Source organism: Ahaetulla prasina, chromosome 2, assembly GCF_028640845.1.
Source record: "Ahaetulla prasina isolate Xishuangbanna chromosome 2, ASM2864084v1, whole genome shotgun sequence".
Taxonomy (NCBI): domain Eukaryota; kingdom Metazoa; phylum Chordata; class Lepidosauria; order Squamata; family Colubridae; genus Ahaetulla; species Ahaetulla prasina.
Window position 1 is genome coordinate 155,104,553 of NC_080540.1, and position 22,297 is coordinate 155,126,849.

Here is a 22,297-nt window from a genome sequence, read left to right on the forward strand (position 1 = left end):
AAAATAAAACGTTAAAAAACATTAAACAATTAAAACAACCACAAGAAAGTACCTTCAAGACCTTACATTCAATGTAGTAATTTCATGGGCTCTCCACTTAAATGGGATCCCCCAAGCCTGCTGACAAAACCACAATTTCTGGAAAACCAGGCTTGCAGCCAATCTCACCTTCGTACTGTGTTTCTCCGAAAACACGACCCACCCCAATAATAAGCCCAATCCTAATTTTTTGGCGGGACGGGACGGGACGGGCTAATATTACCCCTACCCTGAAAAGCCTGGGAGGATGGGCGTGGCCAGCATGAGTTGCATCATGGGGAGGGTGCAAGTGTCCGGCTGCAGCCCACTGGCCCCTTGGGTTAGCGCAAATACCACTTTTGCCTTTCTCTTTCTGGGCCCAGCACTTCTGCTTGTTGGGCCGCTTTCCTGAAGCCGGCAGCTCCGGAACCAGCTGCTTTGCTTTTTCCCTCTTTTTAGGAGGCTCGCAGGAAGCTTTTTGGTGAATGGGAGGAAAATGCGGAGGGTTTTTTTTTCCTGCCTGCCATCCTTTCCTCAGTCTGTGGTGAGCTTGAGGAATGGATGACAGGCAGGGGAAAAAAAAAAACCCACCCCATTTTCTTCCCATTCCCCAAAAAGCCTCTATTCCAAACACTGAAGGTTCGGAATGGAGACGACGGTGCATCCAGTTCACCGAGTCTGGCCTGCTGCACCTCAAAAAAAGTAAGACCACCTCAAAAATTAGCCCATGTGCTTATTTTCAAGTCTAAATGAAAATAAGACTCGGTCTTATTTTCTGAGAAACACAGTAGAAGGATGAGGAGTCATGGTGCCGCAATGGTTAGAATGCAGTATTGCAGTCTTAACTCTGCCCGCAGCCAGGAGTTTGACCCTGACCGCTCAAGGTTGAAACTCAGCCTTCTATTCTTCCGAGTTCTGTAACATGAGGACCAGATTGTTGGGGGCAATATGCTGACATTGTAAACCACTCGGGAGAGTGCTATAAAGGGTTATGGAGTAGTATACAGATAGTCTTTAGTTTAAGACCACAACTGAGCCCCAAATTTCTGTTGTAAAGTAAGACAGTTGTTAAGTGAGTTTTGCCCCATTTTCTTGCCACAGTTGTTAAATGAATCACTGAAGTTCTTAGTAATATGGTTGTTAAATGTTACACATTTTCTTGTAAATATTTACTTCCTTAACACCTAAAGCTTTCCGCTTTGCAGTAGTAGTTCTATATGTTTTCTAGAGATATTCAGATATCAAGTACCCCGAGGCTTGTCCACTAAATGAAAGAAAGAACAGAGTTGGGGTTTTTTTCCCTCCTTTTCTTTATATTTGGGGATTTAAGTTTAGAGGAGCTGAAAGAGTTTTCTATTCCTCCTCTCCCCACCCCCTGCCCCGGAGATTGAATGTGGTAGCTCTTATGTCAGAAATGCAGTGCCTAAAGACGAGAAGTTTTTCCAAGGTCTGAACTCATTATCCAGTGTTGGAGGGGGGGAAATTCAATCTCACATAAGTCAGTCAGAGATCATTGGATTGTACCTAGATCTTCATTTCCAGCTACTGTACAGGACAATTTACATTATTTTTTTGCTGGCTGGGAGCCTTTCCTATTGCCTATTTCAAACTGTAACTCCTACATTGCTTATATAATTTAATGAATCTCTTTGTGTACAGTTTTGAAGTATACTGTTCATAATTTTTGCAAGATTTCTGATATTAGTTTGAAAGAGAAAACATAAGTATGCAGTTTGGCATCTCAGTCATCAAAACTTTATATATATAAACAAGTGAATATTGAATCAGAGGCTGAGTTTTTCATATTACAATTTGTTATAAACCCATAGCATGATTATACTGACTTTAAAATCTGAAATCATTGACAAGGGTTGCTGTGCCTGACAGAAGAAAAGAAAAGTAATCTTATCTCCAAATTATTTCAGTTTCATATGACAAAGATGGAGACGACAATTCTGAATTTACGGAATTTCTTTGACCAGCTCATGTGCCAAGCAGAAATTCTAAATGAAAACAGTGAATACCGTAAGTGATCACTTTTTATGGATGTTATACAGGTGAATCATGTTAGTCACCTGCAAATGTTAGAGACATACAAATAAATATATTTGAGGGTTCCTTCCTGCTCTGTAATTTTCTTGAAAGATAGGCGTGAATTTTTCCAAATATCTCAGATCACCTAAGAAATGTCTGTAAAGTAACTCAGGAAGCAGGATTAATTTGTTGGATGTCTTATGTATAAAACTAATCTGCATAACAACTAGTAGGTTTGCACAATGTGGTTTCTAGGCAACAGTGTGGAGCATGTAGTTAAAAATATTATGGTTCCAGTAGTTACACTATGTTCTTCCAGCTATTGTCTCAGGAAATCAGATTACCTTGCTATATATTTCTGCGGTTCTCAAAAGTGTCTCAAAGTCTATGCAGTGTTAGAGACACAACATCTGTAATAATGTGTTGGAAGGATTAAGAAGAAAATACTGCTTAATGAAAAAATTAGCCAATGCTTTATGAATATCACTTATCAGGATAGAAAGTTTATATCCACATTAGGCAGTGTTGAGCACCTAACAAATTAGAGTCTCTCCCCGCCCCCCGGTTCAATATTTATATCAGGGGTAGTCAACCTTTTTATACTTACTGCCCACTTTTGTATCTCTGTTAGTAGTAAAATTTTCTAACCGCCCACCGGTTCCACAGTAATGCGCCATGTATCCGACGTCTGCAAATGCCTCTCGCACATCGTGGATTGGGTTGGGGGGGGGGTGCCGGCTACCAGCTCTGCTTGTCTGTTACAGCTGGGTGGTGGTGGTGGGGGAGATGCGTGAGCTATTCTGGGACGAGGCTCTTTTGTTTGCGGTCGCACTATAGCGCCATTTAGTTTCAGTTACATAACGTGAACTAAACTTATGCACGGGCAATACAAATAGTATATTTTCAGAAATTTAAATTGTCACGAGGAATTTTAGAAAACCTAATGAAAATGTTTTTAAATAATGCTATGAATTTTTTTAAAAAAAGTCAATTAAATTAAAAAAAAGGAAAGTGCTTCAGCATCGGACAAAACCCCTACCGCCCACCATGAAAGCTGGAACGTCCACTAGTGGGCGGTAGGGACCAGGTTGACTACCACTGATTTATATAATTATCCATCAAGTTGCAAATCTAAACATCTATGATACTAATCAATGTCGATGAAGCATATTTTAAACTTTTTGTTGAATGTCTTTCTAATATCATCATCATTGGTTGTAATATAATCTGTTCACAATTTTGCTATAACTGCAGTTTTGTTTGTATGACAGGTGTCTCTTCATATTATATACATTGCTTTAGTAAGGTTATTGTTTATTATCACATGGTGTAACTGATCATGCTTAACATGGAAGTACACTGAATACCTGAACTGAAATCCTTGAATTGGATTATCGGAGGAAATGTGTTGACTGAATTCATGTTTAATCAGTAAGTTCTATTGTCTTCAGCTGGATTTATTGGCAGGAAAGCTTTACTTTTAGAGATAACTATTTCTCTTTCTGCACTGTTTTCTGAATAATCAGGGTGTGTGTGTTTTTTTTTAGCACCCTGGCATTATCTATTTACATCAGTGGATCTCAATCTCTTCTTCCACACAGATTCCTTTTAAATACCTCTTGTGTCCACAGTCCATGGCCCCCAAGCCTTAACTCAAGATTTAAATCATTACATTTCTTTAAGCCTTCGCTGAACCCCTGCAATATTACAGCCCCCCTCCCCCCCCCCCGGGTCTTCGGACAACAGATTGAGAACCACTGATTTAGATGATTATCAAACTGAAAGGATATTTAAGAAGGCTGTAGAAAAAATATATTTAACAAATTAAGTGCAAATGGATTAAAACTTCATTTTTCCCAGAATTTCTCCAACTGGCCAAGAATTTTGAAGAGTTTAGGAGAAAATGGCAGAAAATGGATCATGAGATGGCCAGATACAAAGATTTACTGATGAAAACAGAAACTGAGCGTAGTGCTCTTGATGTGAAACTGAAACATGCACGCAACCAAGTAGATGTGGAGATCAAGAGAAGACAGCGAGCTGAGGCAGATTGTGAAAAGTTGGTATGTACTGTATAACATTTCTGAGCTTCTCTTTCAAAAAGTGGCATCAGATTTGGAGGAGGAATGTAACAGCTTTGTTAAATATCCATTTATGTAACAATAGATATAAGCCTTTTTTTTTTACCAGAGGGTAAAAATATATTGCAATAATGGTATAAATGTAGGCTTCTTATCTGGCTGGTAAATCTATAATCTCTTGGTTTAATAGACCCTAATTTAGTATATTTCAGATATAATTTTTTTTAAATCCTGCAGTACACTAAAATAAGGATTATTTGGGGCAGCAGTCTTAAACAGTAGAGACTGCTTCCCTGAAAAATGGATGAGTTTCTATTTGAATTCTAAATGAGGGAGTGAAGGTACTAGGGTGATTGGGTTGCTAATGGAATATTCATACATTTAATATTTGAATTTTCATTGAGAAGAGAGGAATATACTAGAAAGATCAGACAGCTGGATGGGTTTACAATGGTGGCTTAGTCAAGGGTAGGAAGCAAAAGGGTTAATACTGGGAAGATCAGCAAGTAGCATGCTGGGCAGTGACTGGGATAGGAAAAACTCCAGGAAGAGAAAGAAAATAAATGGCGGGAACATTTGGATTTAATAGATAACCCTTTTACCTGAACAGTCGGTTTAATTAAAAATTTCTTGTAATGTGATTACTTGACTGCAATGGATAAATGTGTAATTATTTTAATTTCATTGGTGACATGGACTGTTTTCCAGTTTGTAGTACAATAGGAGTTCTTTTATGAAAGGGAACCTTTTGCTCAAGGCAAAGTAAAGAAGCCGTTTGGAAGCTTAACAATGATGAATGGATCCTTCTGCACCTATTTCTTAGATCCCTCCCATCTAATGTGAATTGTAGTTTCGAAGTGGCGTTTACAAGTTTATTCCACAGATACAATAGCCGCAATTACCCATTGCAAAAGGCTTCTTTTCTCTTTTGTGGGACTAAAATGGTGAATGCTGTTGCGATTAGTCAATGGAATTGGTAAGATACCAGCAAATTGCTTTATAGCTGAAAGAAATCTATTTGGAGTATATGAGCTTTCATACTGGTTAGCAATTGGCTCCAACAAAATCCCTTGGCTGTTTTAATCTCATGCTATAACTTGAGAGATCAGTGTATGTGCCTTGCATAGGGATTAGTATGGCCAGCAGCATAGTTGTGTTTCTCGGAAGGTTTTGCATATTATGTGCTTTCTGTGCTATAAATGTAATATAAAGCTACTTTTAATGTTTCTCAATTTGTAGGAGCAGCAGATTCAGCTGATCAAAGAGCTTCTCATGTGTGATTCATCAGGCAGCATACAGCTGAGTGAAGAACAGAAATCGGCGCTGGCCTTTTTAAACAGGCCTCAGATGTCCATTGGTGGTAATAAAAGGTAGATTGCTTGTGGTTTATTTCAGGTGGATCAGATTGTAATAATGTAATGGCTAATCTCTTCCTTCATTTTGGCTAGGGAACATTTTCCCAATCTGTTGAATTTTTTTCTTAAGAATCAGAAGTCAGAGATTCAACCCTATGTAAACAGAAGGTGCTTAAAATAGCAAGATGCAGTCCTTAACACATTTTTGTGCGTTTTGTTATTTTTTTATTATTATTATTTGCATTTATATCCCATCCTTCTCCGAAGACTCAGGACGGCTTACACTATGTCAAGCAATAGTCTTCATCCATTTGTATATTATATACAAAGTCAACTTTTATTGCCCCCAACAATCTGGGTCCTCATTTTACCTACCTTATAAAGGATGGAAGGCTGAGTCAACCTTGGGCCTGGTGGGACTTAAATCTGCAGTAATTGCAAGCTGCTGTGTTAATAACAGACAGACTTAGTCTGCTGAGCCACCAGAGGCCCTTTAAAATTTAAAATTTTCAAATATTAAAGTACCATGGGTTGGTTGCAAGTGGCATTATTAAATTTCAGGATGTCTTCTCTGTTTTTACTCTTAAATTGTCCTGACATACGGAGTGTCCTGACGTATGTCATTCTTGCATGGTATGGGAACAGCTCTGTAGCGGACAAATAACCTCTACAGAGAATCGTTAAAACTGTCCAGAATATCATTGGGCTCCAGCTACCAGCCCCTGGACGACATCTTTACATATCGCTGTTTGAGGAAGTTGCATAACATTCTCAGAGACTCTCCCCATCCTGCTTACAATCTTTTTGGACTGTTGCCTTCTGGCAGAACAGTTAAAACTCAGACCACACGTTTTCTGACTAATTTTTATCCCAGAGCTATAACATGCATTCAACAATGATCCAAAGGGCCACCATCAGTGAGCTGTTGGACAGCATTACTTGGTCTGTTGTGTGGGTGTTTGGGTGGTTTAGGTGTGGGGAATTTGTGGTGGGTGGGTGGGTGTTTGGGGATTGTTATGCGTGATGGACCTGGTCTTTGGGTGTTAAGTGAATTTTATTGTGTGGGTATACTGTGTATATACATACAATGACAATAAAGTTATTATTATTAAATTGTGGTAAGATATAGAGAAAAGTCACGGGATATATAGCTACATGAAAAAGGTAAAGAACTTACTTTATTGGAAGGTAGAAGTCAATCACAAAACTCTGGTTTTATTTCTTGAATTATATCCAAGAGGTTCTGTTTATCAGTATGTTAGCTTATGAGAATTGAATAGAATGGGACCAAATTGGTTGACAAAACTCAACAACTTTTGAGTTGGGAAAATGGCCTAGATCTAGGCAGGGGCTGCAGAGAAATATGTCCACTTCCTACAGAAGAGGCAGTAGGGCAGTAGCTCAGATAGTTGTTGACTGTCCCATTATTAGCCATTATTCCTGCTTCCTTCCAGTTCATGTAACTCATATTTTTAAGACATTGGAAAGAATTCCAGAAGCAATGTGCTACATTCTTTTATCTTGTTTTTCCTGGAAAATAGGATTTTCAGAATTCCAACTTGTATCTCAGGAAATATGTAGTTTTATATACAGGCAGGATGAATCCATTACTGCATAACTCTGGGTATGTTTATTCATCAGCTACACAAAATCTACCCAAATTCTATAAACGTATGATATGGGTTTTTTAAAAATAGTTTTTCTCCAATAGGGTTTTGGTGGTATCAAGACAAATTTAGGGGATTAGAGGGCACAAAATATAAACATATTAAATGTTTTATTTGAAGAAAATTTGCCTCCCATTGAGTTAGACAGTGGCATAAAGGACAAAGACCGTGTTGTCCCACTGAAACCACTGAAATGTAATGTTTAACCTGAGCTGTTAAGAAACTTTAAAAACGAATCTGTGACTTTTAGTCTTTTTTTAGTATTACTACAGTAAAGTTTTTATATCAAGATACCAAATCCCATGTTTTTCATGACAGAATGTAAAGAATTCTGAATATGTTATAACATTCTTTTCAAACTCTGCTATCTTATCAAGTACTAGATTACTACTGTATCTATAATAAGATGAGATTTTAAAATTTATGTGTGATTTTTATTTTAGGCTGTCAACAATAGATGAATCCGGTTCAATTTTATCTGACATCAGTTTTGACAAAACTGACGAATCATTGGTAATGTAACCATTATCTGAATTCATTTCTTGTACTGTCTTACAATAAATTTTTTTAAATGATCCTTTGTAAGATGTCTGTTATTGTGGGTGAATATTCAAAGTTAGGCATAAAAGAATGGACAGACTGAAAATGCATGTTTGCCATCTGTTTGATACTAAAGAGGTTGTTTTTTCTAATATCTAGGATTGGGATTCCACAATGGTAAAGACTGTTAGGTTGAAAAAAAGAGAAAAAAGGGTATGTATAGGTTTTTAAAAATTTATTTGTATTATCTAATGCAAAGAGCAGATTTCATTTATTATTGAAATTTACATTAGTGATTGTGGGTATGCCTATAATGCAAATGCTTTCAGCTTGGGTACATTTAAATCATATTTCAATGTACATAATTGTTATTTTTTCATTAGAGTTATACTTTTAAGTCTGAAACATTTTTTTATGCTCACAGAATATCCTAACAGCCAAGCATTATGTAGAGAATCATTTAATTTCCATACTTGTTGCTTGTGCAATAAATAGGACAATTCTGGCAAATATATTTAAGAAAATCTGATGTAACAGAATAACAGTTGGAAGGGAACTTGGAGATCTAGTCCAACCCCAGCTCAAGCAGGAAACCCTATACCATTTCAGATAACCATCCAGTTTCTTCTTTAAAAACTTCCTGTGTTGGATGTTGATGTGGAAATTGCCATCAGTTTTGCCAAATACCACGAAATCTTCAGGACAGTAAAACCTACAAACTTGAAATTTGCCACGTATGTTCCTCTTGCCTTCTAGGTGCTTGCTAAGAAAGGATTTTTCAAAATGACCATTAGATCATTAGTATTTCATATACAGTATTATATTCACATGCTAAGGAGTTAGACTTTCTACTCCCCCTCCCCACCTGAATGGAACTCTGTCCCAACTGCACTTATATTATAACATGCTCTGATGCTAAGGAGCTAAACATTCTACTCTGCCTCCCCACCTGAAAAAGAACTCTGTTCCAACTGCCAGTTGTCTTATATTAACACGCTCTGATGCCACCCCTTTACTAAACTGGGTGTGGGCATGGCCAGCACGTGACTCATCTGGTCTGTGGGCTGGGACATTCTACTCCCCCTCCTCTCTGTTCCAAGTGCCAGTTGTCTTATATTAACACTTTCTGATGCTACGGATCAAGCCCGAGCACATAATTTTGTAGCGAAGCATGGGCATCTAACTAGTACATTTAATATATACTTGAGATAACCTACCACCCTTCCCATTTAATTCTCTCTACTTTCATCTGTACAGGTTACTAGGTAAGGTAGCCAAAAAGTGTGTTGTCTCTGCATGTTCTGAGTGGGAAATGATAATTTGGATAAATTAATCACTTCATATTCTGCTTAGAATCTCTATAAATATAGAATTTAATATTTCTGTAGCATTTTCACTTCACTCAAGAATGCTGTCATGCTTTCACTCAGAGACTTACAAATGTGTTTCCTTTACAGCGCTCTTCTAGACAGTTTATTGAAGGTCCACCTGGTCCTTTAAAGAAAACTCGTTCCATTGGCTCTACAGTAGATCAGGTACGTGCTTTTACAAAGACTATTAGATTCCTTCCAGAAGTAGGTCTCTGATCTCTAAATACCACATATTTAACTATAGAGGGGATGTTCATTAGTATTCATTGCTTCATAGCTTTTTACTCACTGCAAATTCATCAGCAATTTCATGTTGCCAATAGGGCACTATTTGTGTGTGTGAGAGTGTGTGTGCGCTTTTGTTTTATTATGCCCAATTCTTGGAGAAAACCTGGACCACTAGTCCCTACAGTTTTCTTGGCAGGGTTTTTCAGAATTGATTTACACTTGCTTCATTCCTAGGGCTTTGAGAAAGTGACTGGCCAAAGGTCACCCATTGGCCTTTGTGCCTAAGGTGAGACTAGAACTCACAATCTCCCAAATTCTAGGCTTAGCGCCTTAACCACTGCACCAAACTGCCCTTAAAGTTATAAGTTAGTGTTCTCTCAGGTTCCTGATGTTTCCTGATGTGATGATAGCTATTCCTAGATATGCTTTCAGGTTTTAATTATGGTGACTAGGAATTTTGGGGTCTGTGGTCTGGACTATACAATGTATCGAGTATACAACTGTAAGGAATCTGTTGGGGAATATGGGATTTATTGGTATCATGTGGAAATTTCTCTTTTCTCATTTGAAACCAGAGTTTTAAATTTTGCTGCATAGGATGCTGTGTAGATGTCCAGATGGCACTATTAAAACATACAGGTCTTAAATATTCTGAAAGAGAGAGCTTCTTCCTTATGTTTCCTACATGCTTCTTGCAAATATTTTATTTCAGGGAAATGAATCCATAGTTGCAAAAACAACTCTCACAGTACCTAATGATGGCGGCCCAATTGAAGCAGTTGCCACTATTGAGACTATACCTTACTATGTTGGAAACCAAAGAAAGGCAGGTAAATGTGTCTATGAAATTTAGACTATTATGATTTCTTCTTTGTCACAGTTTTTAATCTGTGTTTGCCAGTAACAATGCAGATGCTGATAGAAATGAAAGCAAGGGGTTTCTGACAGTGGTCATCTTGAATTACAGTTGAAATTTGTTATCAATCATGTAGGACCATATTTTCTTTCCATGTGTAACACTACATATTTTTAATTTTCAATCTTTTCCTTCATTGGATTTTATATAACAGGAAAAGAAGAAACCTGCCAGTGTAAAATGTATTCATTCTGTTAAATCCATCCCACGCACCAGTTCTTTAAGAAGGTTTAAAATATCCTTTAAGCTTGAGCTCTTGTGCTGAGGAAAGGATGTAAAAGTAACTATTTGCTCCCCCCCCTCAAAAGTGAAGTATTACCTATTGTAATAGAATTGAGAAAAGAGAGAAATAGCTTTATCAGGCTAACAACACAGGTTAGAGTAGATTTATTAGTTTAAATTGGGAGTACCTGCTGTCAGTTTAATTCTGTATCAAAACCTGATTGTTCAAATTGTCTTTTTTTCCACCCAAGCCATCCTACAGCCTTGGAACAGTGACTCAAGCCTGGGAAGCAGGAAGGTTGGAAACAAATCTGAAACAGATGGATCTAGCACTCCTGGAAGCACTGGGACGAGACAACACGAATTTGTGTCCAAAACGGTGAGTGAAAGAGGCCTCTCAATTCTAGGCCCAATTCAAAGTTCATATTATTTTGGGTCTAAGATACTAGTCAACTGACTTTTTGTAGTCAGTCATATTCATTCTCTGATTGTCAGCTGAGGTTATGTTCTGAAAAAAGAGAATGAAACATGGCAGTTGCTATAATAGACACTGTTCCTGACACAGTGCAAATTTGTTTAATGACTTCATAATACATCAAATTTGACATAGAACCTTATCTTTCTTTGTAAAGGCTTGCCCAGAAAGCCATGTTAAGGGAGACATTTGCACATATATATTTTTTTGCAAGAAGTCAAAGGTTGGAAGGAAACCACTTTTTCCAAATGTTTAACCATACAGCTGTAAACTCATGCCCTATTTTCATTTCATTTTTATTCATTTCATTTCATTTGTTAATCAGATTACATATGAAAATATAGTTGAAAAGCAATCAGGTTTACATTTTGCATAGAGTTTAAATAATGATCCTGCCATAGTATTGTTCCTAGCTGCCAAATACCACAAATGCCTAGGTAATGTAATATAGCAATCTTGCTGAATAAGAAGCTGGTTAAAAGAGCAGTACTGTGGCTGCTACAATTTGCTTTTGTTACTCATAACTGGGATTTTAACAGTTCAGAATTAGTTATGATTAAATTTGTGTTTCAGAAGGTGGGTCAGGATGAAGTGATACACACCTACGCGCGCACACACACACACACACACACACACACACAATAATTAAACAAATTAGGGCTTGTATTTTGGATACTACAATACTTACTTTAAAGAAGCAACATGATGTACTCATATATACAAGTAAAATTATTTACAAAACCAATATGTTTTGCTATGTATGTAAAGAATAGAACAATAATTATACCGTGTTTCCCCGAAAATAAGACCCTGTCTTATATTTTTCTGAATCCTGAAATGGCCTTATTTTTGGGGAGGTCTTATTTATTTTGGGGCACATGGAGTAAGATGGGGCTCTTGCCGTCTTACCTGATTTCCAGCTCTGCGTTTAAATATTTTCGGGGAGGGCTTATTTTCAGGGGGAGCCTTATTTTAACACATGCACTCAAAAGCCCAATTGGGCTTATTATCAGGGGATGTCTTATTTTCGGGGAGGGGGAAATCAAGTCTTGACTTACTTAATTTTTCTCACCCTTATGTTTCTTTCTGCTTATGATTTATTGTAAGTTCTTCTTATATCAGTTACGGACACTGGAATGTGTATCTGTTTTCTCCTGGTTGCCTTTAACTCACGAATGTCTATATCCAGCATCTGAACCTCACTGTATACAACACAGTCCACCTTCCTGGTCTTTCCACACACTCACAAACTGCTTAAAAAACTGCTTTTTCTTCTGGTTTTCTTCCTTGTCCTAGAATTGGCATCTGTAAACTTGGCAGGCCAGGTCATTCCTCTGCTGAGCTGTCCATAAACCAGTTGATGTGCTCTCCAGCAGCATGTCTTGCAGCATCTGAAATGTATCCCTGCCCCCTTTCTCCACTTTCCCTTTCTCTCTTTTTAAAATGCTTTATACCTAAGTCATGTATACACCACTTTACAGATGCATTCTGCCATTTCCCCCTTTTCTGCCTACTTGTTCTTGGTCTTGTGAGGGCATCTGCCTTCCCTTAAAAGAAAACTACGTGACCTTTGTAGAGACCCAGACACCTTCCTCCAGCTAGACATTCAACTGGTACAGATAGATAATTTAAATAAAATAAATATGTATACAGTAATGACTTCACATGAATGTATCTTAGTGGCTAGTTGTCTGTGCCTGTTTATTGAATTCAGAATATTTCATTGCTTATTCTCAATCAAATTAGTTTACACATATTCTCTCTAGGTTATTAAACCTGAGTCATGTGTTCCATGCGGGAAGCGGATAAAGTTTGGAAAAATGTCCCTGAAATGCAGAGACTGTCGGGTAGTTACACATCCAGAATGTCGAGATCGCTGCCCCCTGCCCTGTACCCCTACCGTAGCAGGAACCCCTGTCAAAATTGGACAGGTACGCTTCTAAATAAAATACCTTAGTGCCTGATGATTGTATATAGGACCTCAAAAATAATAATAGTATTGAAGATTTAAATAGGTGAAAGACTGTTAGTTTGCTGTGAAAATGTTTTTTCTATAAGCAGCAGCAATGTTTCAAGTTATTTTCTGTTAAATAAAGCTACTGTTGATACAGCTACCAACTCTTCTTATGCTAGAATTTAAAGAAGCTCTTTAGATTCTAGATGCTGATAAGAAAGAAAAGAAAGAGACCGGAGTTTTAATATAAGTGCAGTGTGTATGTGTAAAAGCTTTCTTGCGATGTGTTTTTAATGCACATTGGTAACTAGAAATGCAAAATAAGAGGAGGACAGAAGAAAAAAAGAAACTGATATTTTGGAAAGGAACCTGTTTACTTATATCTTAATATTTATTGCTCATGTCTAAGTTTTTTCACAAGCATGTAATGTTTCAAATATAATCTAAGCAGTGAAGAAGTAATATGTAACATATGCTAAAAAACCTCACACTGTTACTGTCATTGTTGTACTATTAACATATTACAGTGCTCAGAAATATGTTAAATTTTTATTCTTGTATCTCTTGTATTGAGTTACTGAACATTTCATGCCATGTTTTTTCTTTTCGTAATAGCGCTATGGTACATTGATTTAGTTGATGGATAGAGTCTTAACATTTAAGCTGTAAAATCTGGCACTTGGTCACACAAGTTAAATGAGTTCCTTGTCTCTTGTTTTCTTACTATGCACTTACATGATGTATTTCCTAAGTGATTCTTACTAGTTTTACTGTCAAATTATATATTAAAAACCGACAAGACAAACTCTTGTTATTTCCCATTTCCCATACTTGTTCCTTTCTCTTTAGGGAGTTCTGGGGGATTTTGTACCTCTGACGAGTCCAATGATCCCCTCCATTTTAGTTCACTGTGTAAATGAGATTGAGAGACGAGGCTTGAATGAGGTAAACTAAACTTAAAAGGTATAAATCTTATGGAATTATTTGGAATGCAGAAAATATATATGCTTTCTGCTAAGACCTTCTATATCAGGGGTCTCAAACTGGAGGCCCATGGGTCATGCGTCATGTGCAGGCTACACCCACTCCAAAGGGAAAAAACATTGTGATACATCACGTGATGGCAATTTGACATGGCGAGTTTGAAACCCATGTTCTATATCCACCAAGAAGAAGCTACTTTTAGAATTACTGGGGTAGTGATTGTGGAACGCTAGCATGTTACATTAAAGCTGGAGGGATTTCAGAGAAACAAGTTTGGGATCGTGCTTTAAAAATCTTTGTTTCAACAGACGGGCCTCTACCGAATTTCTGGCTGTGACCGCACAGTGAAAGATTTGAAGGAGAAATTCCTTAGAGGGAAAACAGTACCCCTACTTAGCAGAGTGGAAGATATCCATGCTATATGTGGCCTTCTTAAAGATTTTCTCCGCAATCTTAAGGAGCCTCTTCTTACTTTCCGTCTCAATAAGGACTTTATGGAAGCAGCAGGTATTAGTAATATAACACATTTGAGTATAAATGTTGAATATATTTTTCTTCACTGGGCAAGCTAAAATGCTGGCTCTTATCCTTTTAATATGTTTTTATCCATGATAATAAAAATATTTGTATCCTGCATTTATTATTTTTACAAATAGCTCAATGCAGCAAGTATATCCAACATGTACTCTCTTTTCCCCACAACAATAACCCCTTGAGGTGGGTTGAATTGACAAAAAATGACTAGATTTATAGTACAATATCCCTTTAGTATAGATGTATAGACTTTTCCCCAAAAATGCTAAGTGCTGTGATTTAGCACTTATTTGCAAAAACTTCCTTTGAATTCCTATATATTGACTTCATTCTATTTTTTACTTTCCACGCTGTTTGAAAATCAGTTTCTGTTTTTGTTAATGGATCAAAAGAGGCGAAGACTAAAAGAGTACAATTATGCATTAGAACCGGGGTCTCCAACTCCCACGCTGTGGCTCACTACTGGGCTACGGCCTGTTACAAACTGGGCCACACTAGCGATGGGCAAGCACATGCGCGCAGCTCCATTTGCACAAGCAGCAGGCAAGTGCGCATGCGAAGCTCCACTTATGCGAGCAGAGGGCGCTCACACACAAAGCTGTACATGTGTGCCTGCCATTCACCCTCACACTGGGCCTGGCCACCAAGGTGTAAAGGTTGGAGACCACTGCATTAGAAGTCCCTTTCTTATTTTTTTCTATTACTCAACATAATACTTATTTTTTAAAATTTCAGTAGCTCAATTCTTTATTTCAACAATGTTTATTTTCATAGAAAGCAATTTTATTTATTTATTTATAATTAAACTTTTATACCGCCCTTCTCCCGAAGGACTCGGGGCGGTGTACAGCCATCTTAAAATACAACAAATAAATAGCAAATTTAAAAGAATTTTAAAACAAATATTAACAAGGCCATCAACTAAAACCCCTTAAAATACAGTTAAAATACACATTAAAATATACTTAGGCTAGTCCCGCCCAATGAAATAGTAACATCTTCAATTCCCGCTTGAAGGTCCGGAGGTCGGGAAGTTGGCGTAAACCTAGAGGCAACTCGTTCCAAAGGGCCGGTGCTGCCACAGAGAAGGCTCTCCCCCTGGGGGCCGCCAACCGACATTGTTTGGTCGACGGCACCCTGAGAAGGCCCACTCTGTGGGAGCGCACAGGACGTTGGGAGGCTATAGGTGGCAGAAGGCGGTTTCGTAAATATCCCGGTCCTAAGCCATGGAGCGCTTTAAAGGTGGTCACTAACACCTTGAAGTGCACCCAGAAGGCTACCAGCAGCCAGTGCAGGCCACGCAGGAATCAATGTTAATACGTTATTGATAGAAAGACATAGAAATTATTTGGTTGGGAAAACACCTTGGAGGTAAAATGCTATGTAATCTTCCAAACTACAGACTAGTCTTCTTTAGCTCCCCAACACAATTTACAAATATAGATTAGAGGGAGACACTGTGTCTCCCATGGATTTTGATCGAAGACTTTTTTCTTGCCCCAGATTTGGAGACTTATATCATTGTTGTTTAACAGTTTACTGTTCCTCTCTCTTCCCTCCCTCCTTCCCTGCTAAATGTTTTACTAAAACTTGAGCTGTGCATCACACATCACAGAGTGATTTCTTTGGGATTCATTTAATGGTTGTTTGAATCCAGCCAATTGCAGTTTATTCCGATAATAATAATTAAGCAAACAATAGGTTAGTATGATATATGAACATACCTATATGTTAGGAGAGGCCTAATATGTTGCCATTTTAAATTAATTCCGTCTCCCTAACATGGAGACCAAAGACTTAGAAACCTAAGCAGTTATAATTAAAGTACCTGCAGAAAATTCATTATTTTATCCATTGTAATAAGTTGGAACAGATCATAGAAATTCCTTTTTTTATGTTTCCATGTAAAGAAATTATAGATGAGGACAACAGTGTAGCAGCCATGCATCAAACTATTGGAGAGCTACCACAGGCTAATAGGGAAACGCTGGCATTCCTCATGATTCACCTGCAGAGGTAAGTTCAGTTGTGTTACAAATTCTTGAAGAGGTGATTAAAAAAAAGTTTCTTATACTATAATTCTGTTCATCTTGTGGGATTGGGGTGACAATGAAAGGAATAGTTCCTTTAGACAAAATTTATTGTTCCTTTTTGCACAAATGCTCCTAGATGTCTGTCTTTTCTCTAGAGTGGCTCAAAGTCCAGATACCAGAATGGATATTTCCAACCTGGCTAGAGTCTTTGGGCCTACCATTGTTGGCCATGCTATCCCAGAACCTGATCCCATGACACTACTCCAGGACACAAAAAGGCAACCTAGGGTAGGTCACAAGTGTGCATAACAGAATGGAAATGTTCAATATTTCAAATGATTGAGAATGAAGCCTGTGTTTGTAAATGTTTAGCACTGATTTGAAAGAGTCAATGAAAGAAAAAAAATTCTTTATATGTCAATGTGAATTTGTAGGTTGTGGAACGGTTGCTCACTTTGCCTGTGGGTTACTGGAGCCAGCTTATCATGGTAGAACAGGAAAATATTGAGCCAGCTCACATCATTGAAAATGCCAATGCTTACTCCACACCCTGCACACCTGATATTAAAGGTAATTATGCCTTTGAATTATTCGCTATGATCCAACACGTGCTAATTGAAACTTGATAATGTGAACAGTGGTGTTGCTTTTTCACACCAAAATGTGAATATGAGTGTGATGATACCCAATTATGTCATCAGTATACCTTTAAACTAGATCCAGTGAGAGATGTTGTAGAAGTTCTGTCCAAGTGTCCAGAGACAGCCACAGTCTGGTTGGGGAAGCCAAACAAGTCGGAGTAACTGTTAATTTGAAAACGTCTGTAACGTTTGATGGGAATCTGTTCCCCAGAAAGAGCAGATTCACAACACAAAAGTTCCTCCCATTCTCACCATTCCTACTACATTAGTAGGGAGAAGCTGTGATCAGGGGACCCTTCAACTGGTACACCATTTGCACCTTTGTATGGAACAGGACTGAGAAAGATCACTCATGTCACTGTCACCTCCCAATCAGATTATTGTAATTGGTTCTACTTGGACTACCCACAAAGTCTATCCAGAAACTTCAACTGGTCCAGAATGCAACCGTCTACATGTTCACAGACCAATCTCTGTACTGCCACATTTCAACGCTGTGGGAGCTGTCAGTGTATTTCCAAGTGCAATTCTAGGTGCTGGTTGATATCTTTAAAGTTTCCCTGTTTGGCTCACGTTCTGATATTTAAGGGACTGATTCCACATAGTCTCTGCCCATTCCATCCTGATAGCTAGAGTATGTTTATTAAGAGGTCCCACCTATCAGTACATAGGTGGCAAGAGGGAACTCAGCATTGGACTTTCTTAGTGGCAGTTCCCCTCCTGTGGACAACTTGTCGTTTGACACAAGAATCGCCCCACATGTGTTATAGAAATCAGTAGAAACTTGGCTTTTCTGGAAGACTTATGGGTGCTGATTGGAGAGCTACAGGTACAAATGCATACACACACACACACACACACAAGCACATTGAATGTGAATGTATGTGGATTTGTAATTTTTCTTATTTGATGTTATAATTTTGCTGAAATTTCAAAATGTAGTTTTATTTTATGGTTATTTTAATCTCTGTAAACTGCCTAAGGCCTATGAAGATTGATGTGATAGATAAATTGCAGAAATAAATAAATTCAACAGGGTTGCCATTCTTAGTGAAAAACCTCTAATTGTTTCCTTTCACATACTATCTTAGTCTCTGCTCCTGTAGTATGTAGTCCTCAGCATATGGAGCTTATCTACCCATTTTCTGTGTCTGCTACTTCAGTCTACAAAAATTGGGTTTCAGTATTCGGGGATTTTGCTTGCAAAAAAAATTGCAGGACAATAGTATGACTTGAGTTACTTGTACTTTAGCTTATTTTTTGAGCAAAGGTTGAAAACCTGGCGAGAATTAGATTCAGATTAATTGTCGTATTATTTGAGAGCCAGAAAGTAAGCCATTCTCATTAAGATTTTTCATCACTTTTCTAATAATAATGCTGAAGCTATTTGAAACATTGTAGCTTAAGAATATTAACTGTAATTGTTCTTATCACATAGTGAGCATGTTGGGACCACTCACTACTCCAGAACAGCAATTGGTAAAAACTTCTTCAAGCAGCTCACTGTCTCAGAAAGTCAAATCTACATTTAGCAAAACCACTCCCAAGTAAGTTTAATTATTTATTTGGCCTAATTAGCAAAATATCAAGTCAAATCCTTATTGAGGTCACAGACCAGAATAAATTAGCAAAAAAATGTTTTTTTCTATCCTTCCTTAGTGTTTTGGAGCTATAAATTGAGTTTGTCTAATAGCTGATCACCAATTAGTGGGTGATATCAGAGAAAAATTTGGGGGGAGGGAATTCTGATTCTAAACATATGATTTGGAGTACTGGGGAATGAAAATTGGTGAGACTTTGAGATAGAAGAGAATGTGAGGAATAATTGATACATATCCAGATGGAAAAATACTCCAAATGAGCAACACACTATTTGCGAATACTTCCGAAGAAAAAATTCAGCTCAAATGGTTGCAGTTTTTAATTTGAAATATAAGGCTATTTTATCAGTTTACTTCTGAATTGCAGACTCCTTACATGGACTTTTGTGGGGTTGTGATTTTTCCTGAATGTGTTCTATAAATACAACACAGAATAGCCCAACTGTCTCTGCTGTACAACTGCTTGGAAGCCAAGGGGAAGGTTATTTGCATTAGTTTCAGGGAAGTTGAGTTGTATATTTTTTTGTATGTCGAGGAAAGTGGAAATATGGATCAGTTATTAATGAAAGATGTAGAGAGGTACATTTCAAGAGTAAAAGGTTATTTTTCTATCAAGCAAATGCTAAAACATACAGATATTGGCCACTATTGCATACTGAAAACTGCTCATGATGAATCTTTCTACTTATTTCCTAGATTTGGAAGCAAAAGCAAGTCTGCGACAACTCTTGGACGGCAAGGAAACTTTTTTGCTTCCCCAATGCTGAAATGAAATATCCTGGTATTCTGATTATCTGCTTAGTGCAATTATAAAGACCAGCAATAAAATCTCAAATTGTTCCTTCACTTCCTAACAACAATGTGTAATAGTTTCAGTAATATATATCTGCTTTTTTGCTTTTTTTAAATTTAGTTGAATTTTATTCAGTCTAAGATTCTAGTCATATCACATTTATTGTAGAGTATAACTGGCATAATCCACTCAGTGTGTAAGTAGGGAATTTGCAAATTTGCTTGCTTGTTTTTGAAAATATGTCTCTAGCTGGGAAGCTGCCATCACTGGAAAGGAATGTAGTTTGAAAAACTAATGGTTTTCTTCATTTCACAAGCTCTGGATAAAATAAGTGCTGATCCATTACAAAGGGTATCTACTTGAAACTATATAAATTCAAAATGTGATCATGTGAAAAATTGAAACCCAGTGGTCCATTAGTGCATATACACATTGTATAAGGTATTTCTTTTTATATCAAAGGAGGAGATAATAAACTAATTGAGTAAATGAGATAATAGTATGTTGTCACTTTAACTCTAATTTCACCCACTTAGATTATATGAATTATATACATTTGTTGAAATCATGTGCTTTGCATTGGGAAGACTGTTAAGATTACAGTCATAGCAATGTGAAATTATTTTTGAATATACATCTACAAAGCTTTCTGATAAAGGGAATTCTTAAAAGAGCTGTCATTAAATAGAAGTTGAATGTAATATCTGTTGATGGATGTATGGGATAAATCTGTCCTTTTGGCTTTTTAATTATTTTCTGTTTTATGTTAAAAACCACTCTCTATTTAAGAGCATGTTACTTTGCAGCATCAAAAATAGCATAGATAAAATGACAGATTAGAACGAGGAAATTAGTAAACTTGGATAATCTTACCAAACAAGAAAAGAATGGGTGCAAGAAAATTTATTGCACAACTTCCATTCTATAGATGTTTCAGATTGAGGCATTTTCTGCCGTGGTAAATGCTGTTACTATCAGGAATCTCTGTACAATTGGAATGTGGAGATGGGTTTCAAAATTCTCCCCAAGTATCTGGATGGTGGGGAGGAGAGACTTTTTTTTTGCCTTTACTTTGTTGCCAAATTTATTTAGAGATATTTGATAGGAATTTCCAGTACTTGGTTCTAGATAACTTTGAACAGGTGAGGGAAAAAATGGTCAGGGACCATTCTCTCAAATTTGTGTAAATTATGAGGAAAGATTACCATGGGGTTTTATCTTTGAGGATAACCCAGGGGTGAAATGCTCCTGATTCGGACCAATTGGCCGATCTGGTAGCGATGGCAGCGGGTGAGTCGAAGAACTGGTAGCAAAAATCCCTGCCCCCCTCCCCCCCCCTGCCATGCCCACCCAGTTGCCCGCTTGCCGGTTCTTTTAAAAAATGCCTTTAAAAGGTAAAAACGCTCTGACGATCACAGCTGAGCCACGCGATCGTCAGAGCCTCTCTTTTTTTTAATTTTTAAAAGCATTTTTTTCAACCTATTTGGCCCAATAGGTTGTAAAAAAAATGCTTTTAAAAGGTTAAAAAAAGGGCTCTGATGATCACAGCTGAGCCGCGCAATTGTCAGAACTTCTTTTTTTTTTACTTTTAAAAGCATTTTTACAACCTATTTGGCTGAATAGGTTGTAAAAAAATGCTTTTAAAAGTTAAAAAAAAAAAAAGATCGTGTGCCACAGCTGATCTCACACACACCCCTGCACGCTGTTCTACTTATCCCATGCCTCCTTTTGGCTTGCACTGTGTGTGCACGCATGCCTTGCATTTGGTGTGCACTGCGTATGTGCAGCGCGCATGCACAGCCAGCGAACCGGTAGTAAACCGGTTCAGATTTCCCCATTGGGAAATCTGGTGGCTGAGCCTCTGGTGGCTCAGCAGACTAAGTCTGTCTGTTATTAACACAGCTGCTTGCAATTACTGCAAGTTCAAGTCCCACCAGGCCGAAGGTTGACTCAGCCTTCCATCCTTTATAGGGTAGGTAAAATGAGGGCCCAGATTGTTGAGGGCAATAAAAGTTGACTTTGTATATAATATACAAATGGATGAAGACTATTGCTTAACACAATGTAAGCTGCCCTGAGTCTTCGGAGAAAGGCGGGATATAAATTCAAATTTAAAAAAAATCTCAGTATATAGGAGATCCAGAAAGTTCTATTGACTCTAATGGGTTACCTGTGTCTACTACTTTATTTAAATGAGATTTTGATATAATGTTCCTAGACAATGTACATATAGCTTTAATTTCTTTGAAAAAGCACAGCTTTATGGTGAATCTGGAAAAGAATATGTTAAGAACTGCAGTGTCTCTAGAGCATTTGGATATAGTTCTGGACACTAACCAAGTCAAGATTTTTCTTAATATGAAGATTGTGCAGGATGGTGTCTTCCATTCTGGCATAGAGCTGATGTGCATAATGGATTTTGCATGCCTTCAAGGTATGACGAGATAACAAGGTCTGATTTTCTTGGTCTTGGTTATCATGATCAAGAAAATGGTTTTGAAAAGAGTAGCAGTGATTTGTTCTAAGGCTCATTCATTCATTCATTCATTACTTAGAAAGTAAATTGGACTTCATTTTGGGGATTTCCCCTTTGACCTCTACTTGCACTTAATCTTAAATTTTCAAGGTTGGGAGAGAATGATGAAAGTGTATTCAAGTTGGGAATACAACCATCACAGGGGCATCAAAGCACATTTCAGAGGTTGCAGCTTCAGCAACTTTCGAGAGGAATTCTTTTAATAGAAAAGATTTGTAGAAATGTGATTTGGAAGTCAGTGCATATCTTTACTAAACATTATAAAACCAATAAAAGTATAAATGGATTTTCCAGTGATAATGTAGTCAGCAATTT

At 37.5% G+C, this 22,297-nt stretch overlaps 1 protein-coding gene across 2 annotated transcripts in view; it reads left to right on the plus strand.

Annotated features, from left to right (window-relative positions):
• RACGAP1 (Rac GTPase activating protein 1) overlaps positions 1–20,773 on the plus strand; it is a 34,348-nt gene extending 13,575 nt beyond the window's left edge. For both annotated transcript variants that reach the window (XM_058168849.1, XM_058168850.1), the window contains exons 3-18: positions 1,944–2,043; positions 3,913–4,115; positions 5,373–5,503; positions 7,599–7,668; positions 7,855–7,908; positions 9,153–9,230; positions 10,006–10,123; positions 10,683–10,810; positions 12,673–12,837; positions 13,710–13,805; positions 14,153–14,351; positions 16,289–16,394; positions 16,567–16,699; positions 16,846–16,981; positions 18,491–18,599; positions 19,350–20,773. In XM_058168849.1, the coding sequence (XP_058024832.1) occupies positions 1,950–2,043; positions 3,913–4,115; positions 5,373–5,503; positions 7,599–7,668; positions 7,855–7,908; positions 9,153–9,230; positions 10,006–10,123; positions 10,683–10,810; positions 12,673–12,837; positions 13,710–13,805; positions 14,153–14,351; positions 16,289–16,394; positions 16,567–16,699; positions 16,846–16,981; positions 18,491–18,599; positions 19,350–19,425 (1,896 nt within the window). In that variant the 5' untranslated portion in view covers positions 1,944–1,949 and the 3' untranslated portion in view covers positions 19,426–20,773. The remainder of the gene's footprint in view (positions 1–1,943; positions 2,044–3,912; positions 4,116–5,372; positions 5,504–7,598; positions 7,669–7,854; positions 7,909–9,152; positions 9,231–10,005; positions 10,124–10,682; positions 10,811–12,672; positions 12,838–13,709; positions 13,806–14,152; positions 14,352–16,288; positions 16,395–16,566; positions 16,700–16,845; positions 16,982–18,490; positions 18,600–19,349) is intronic.
• The last annotated feature ends 1,524 nt before the right edge of the window (positions 20,774–22,297 follow it).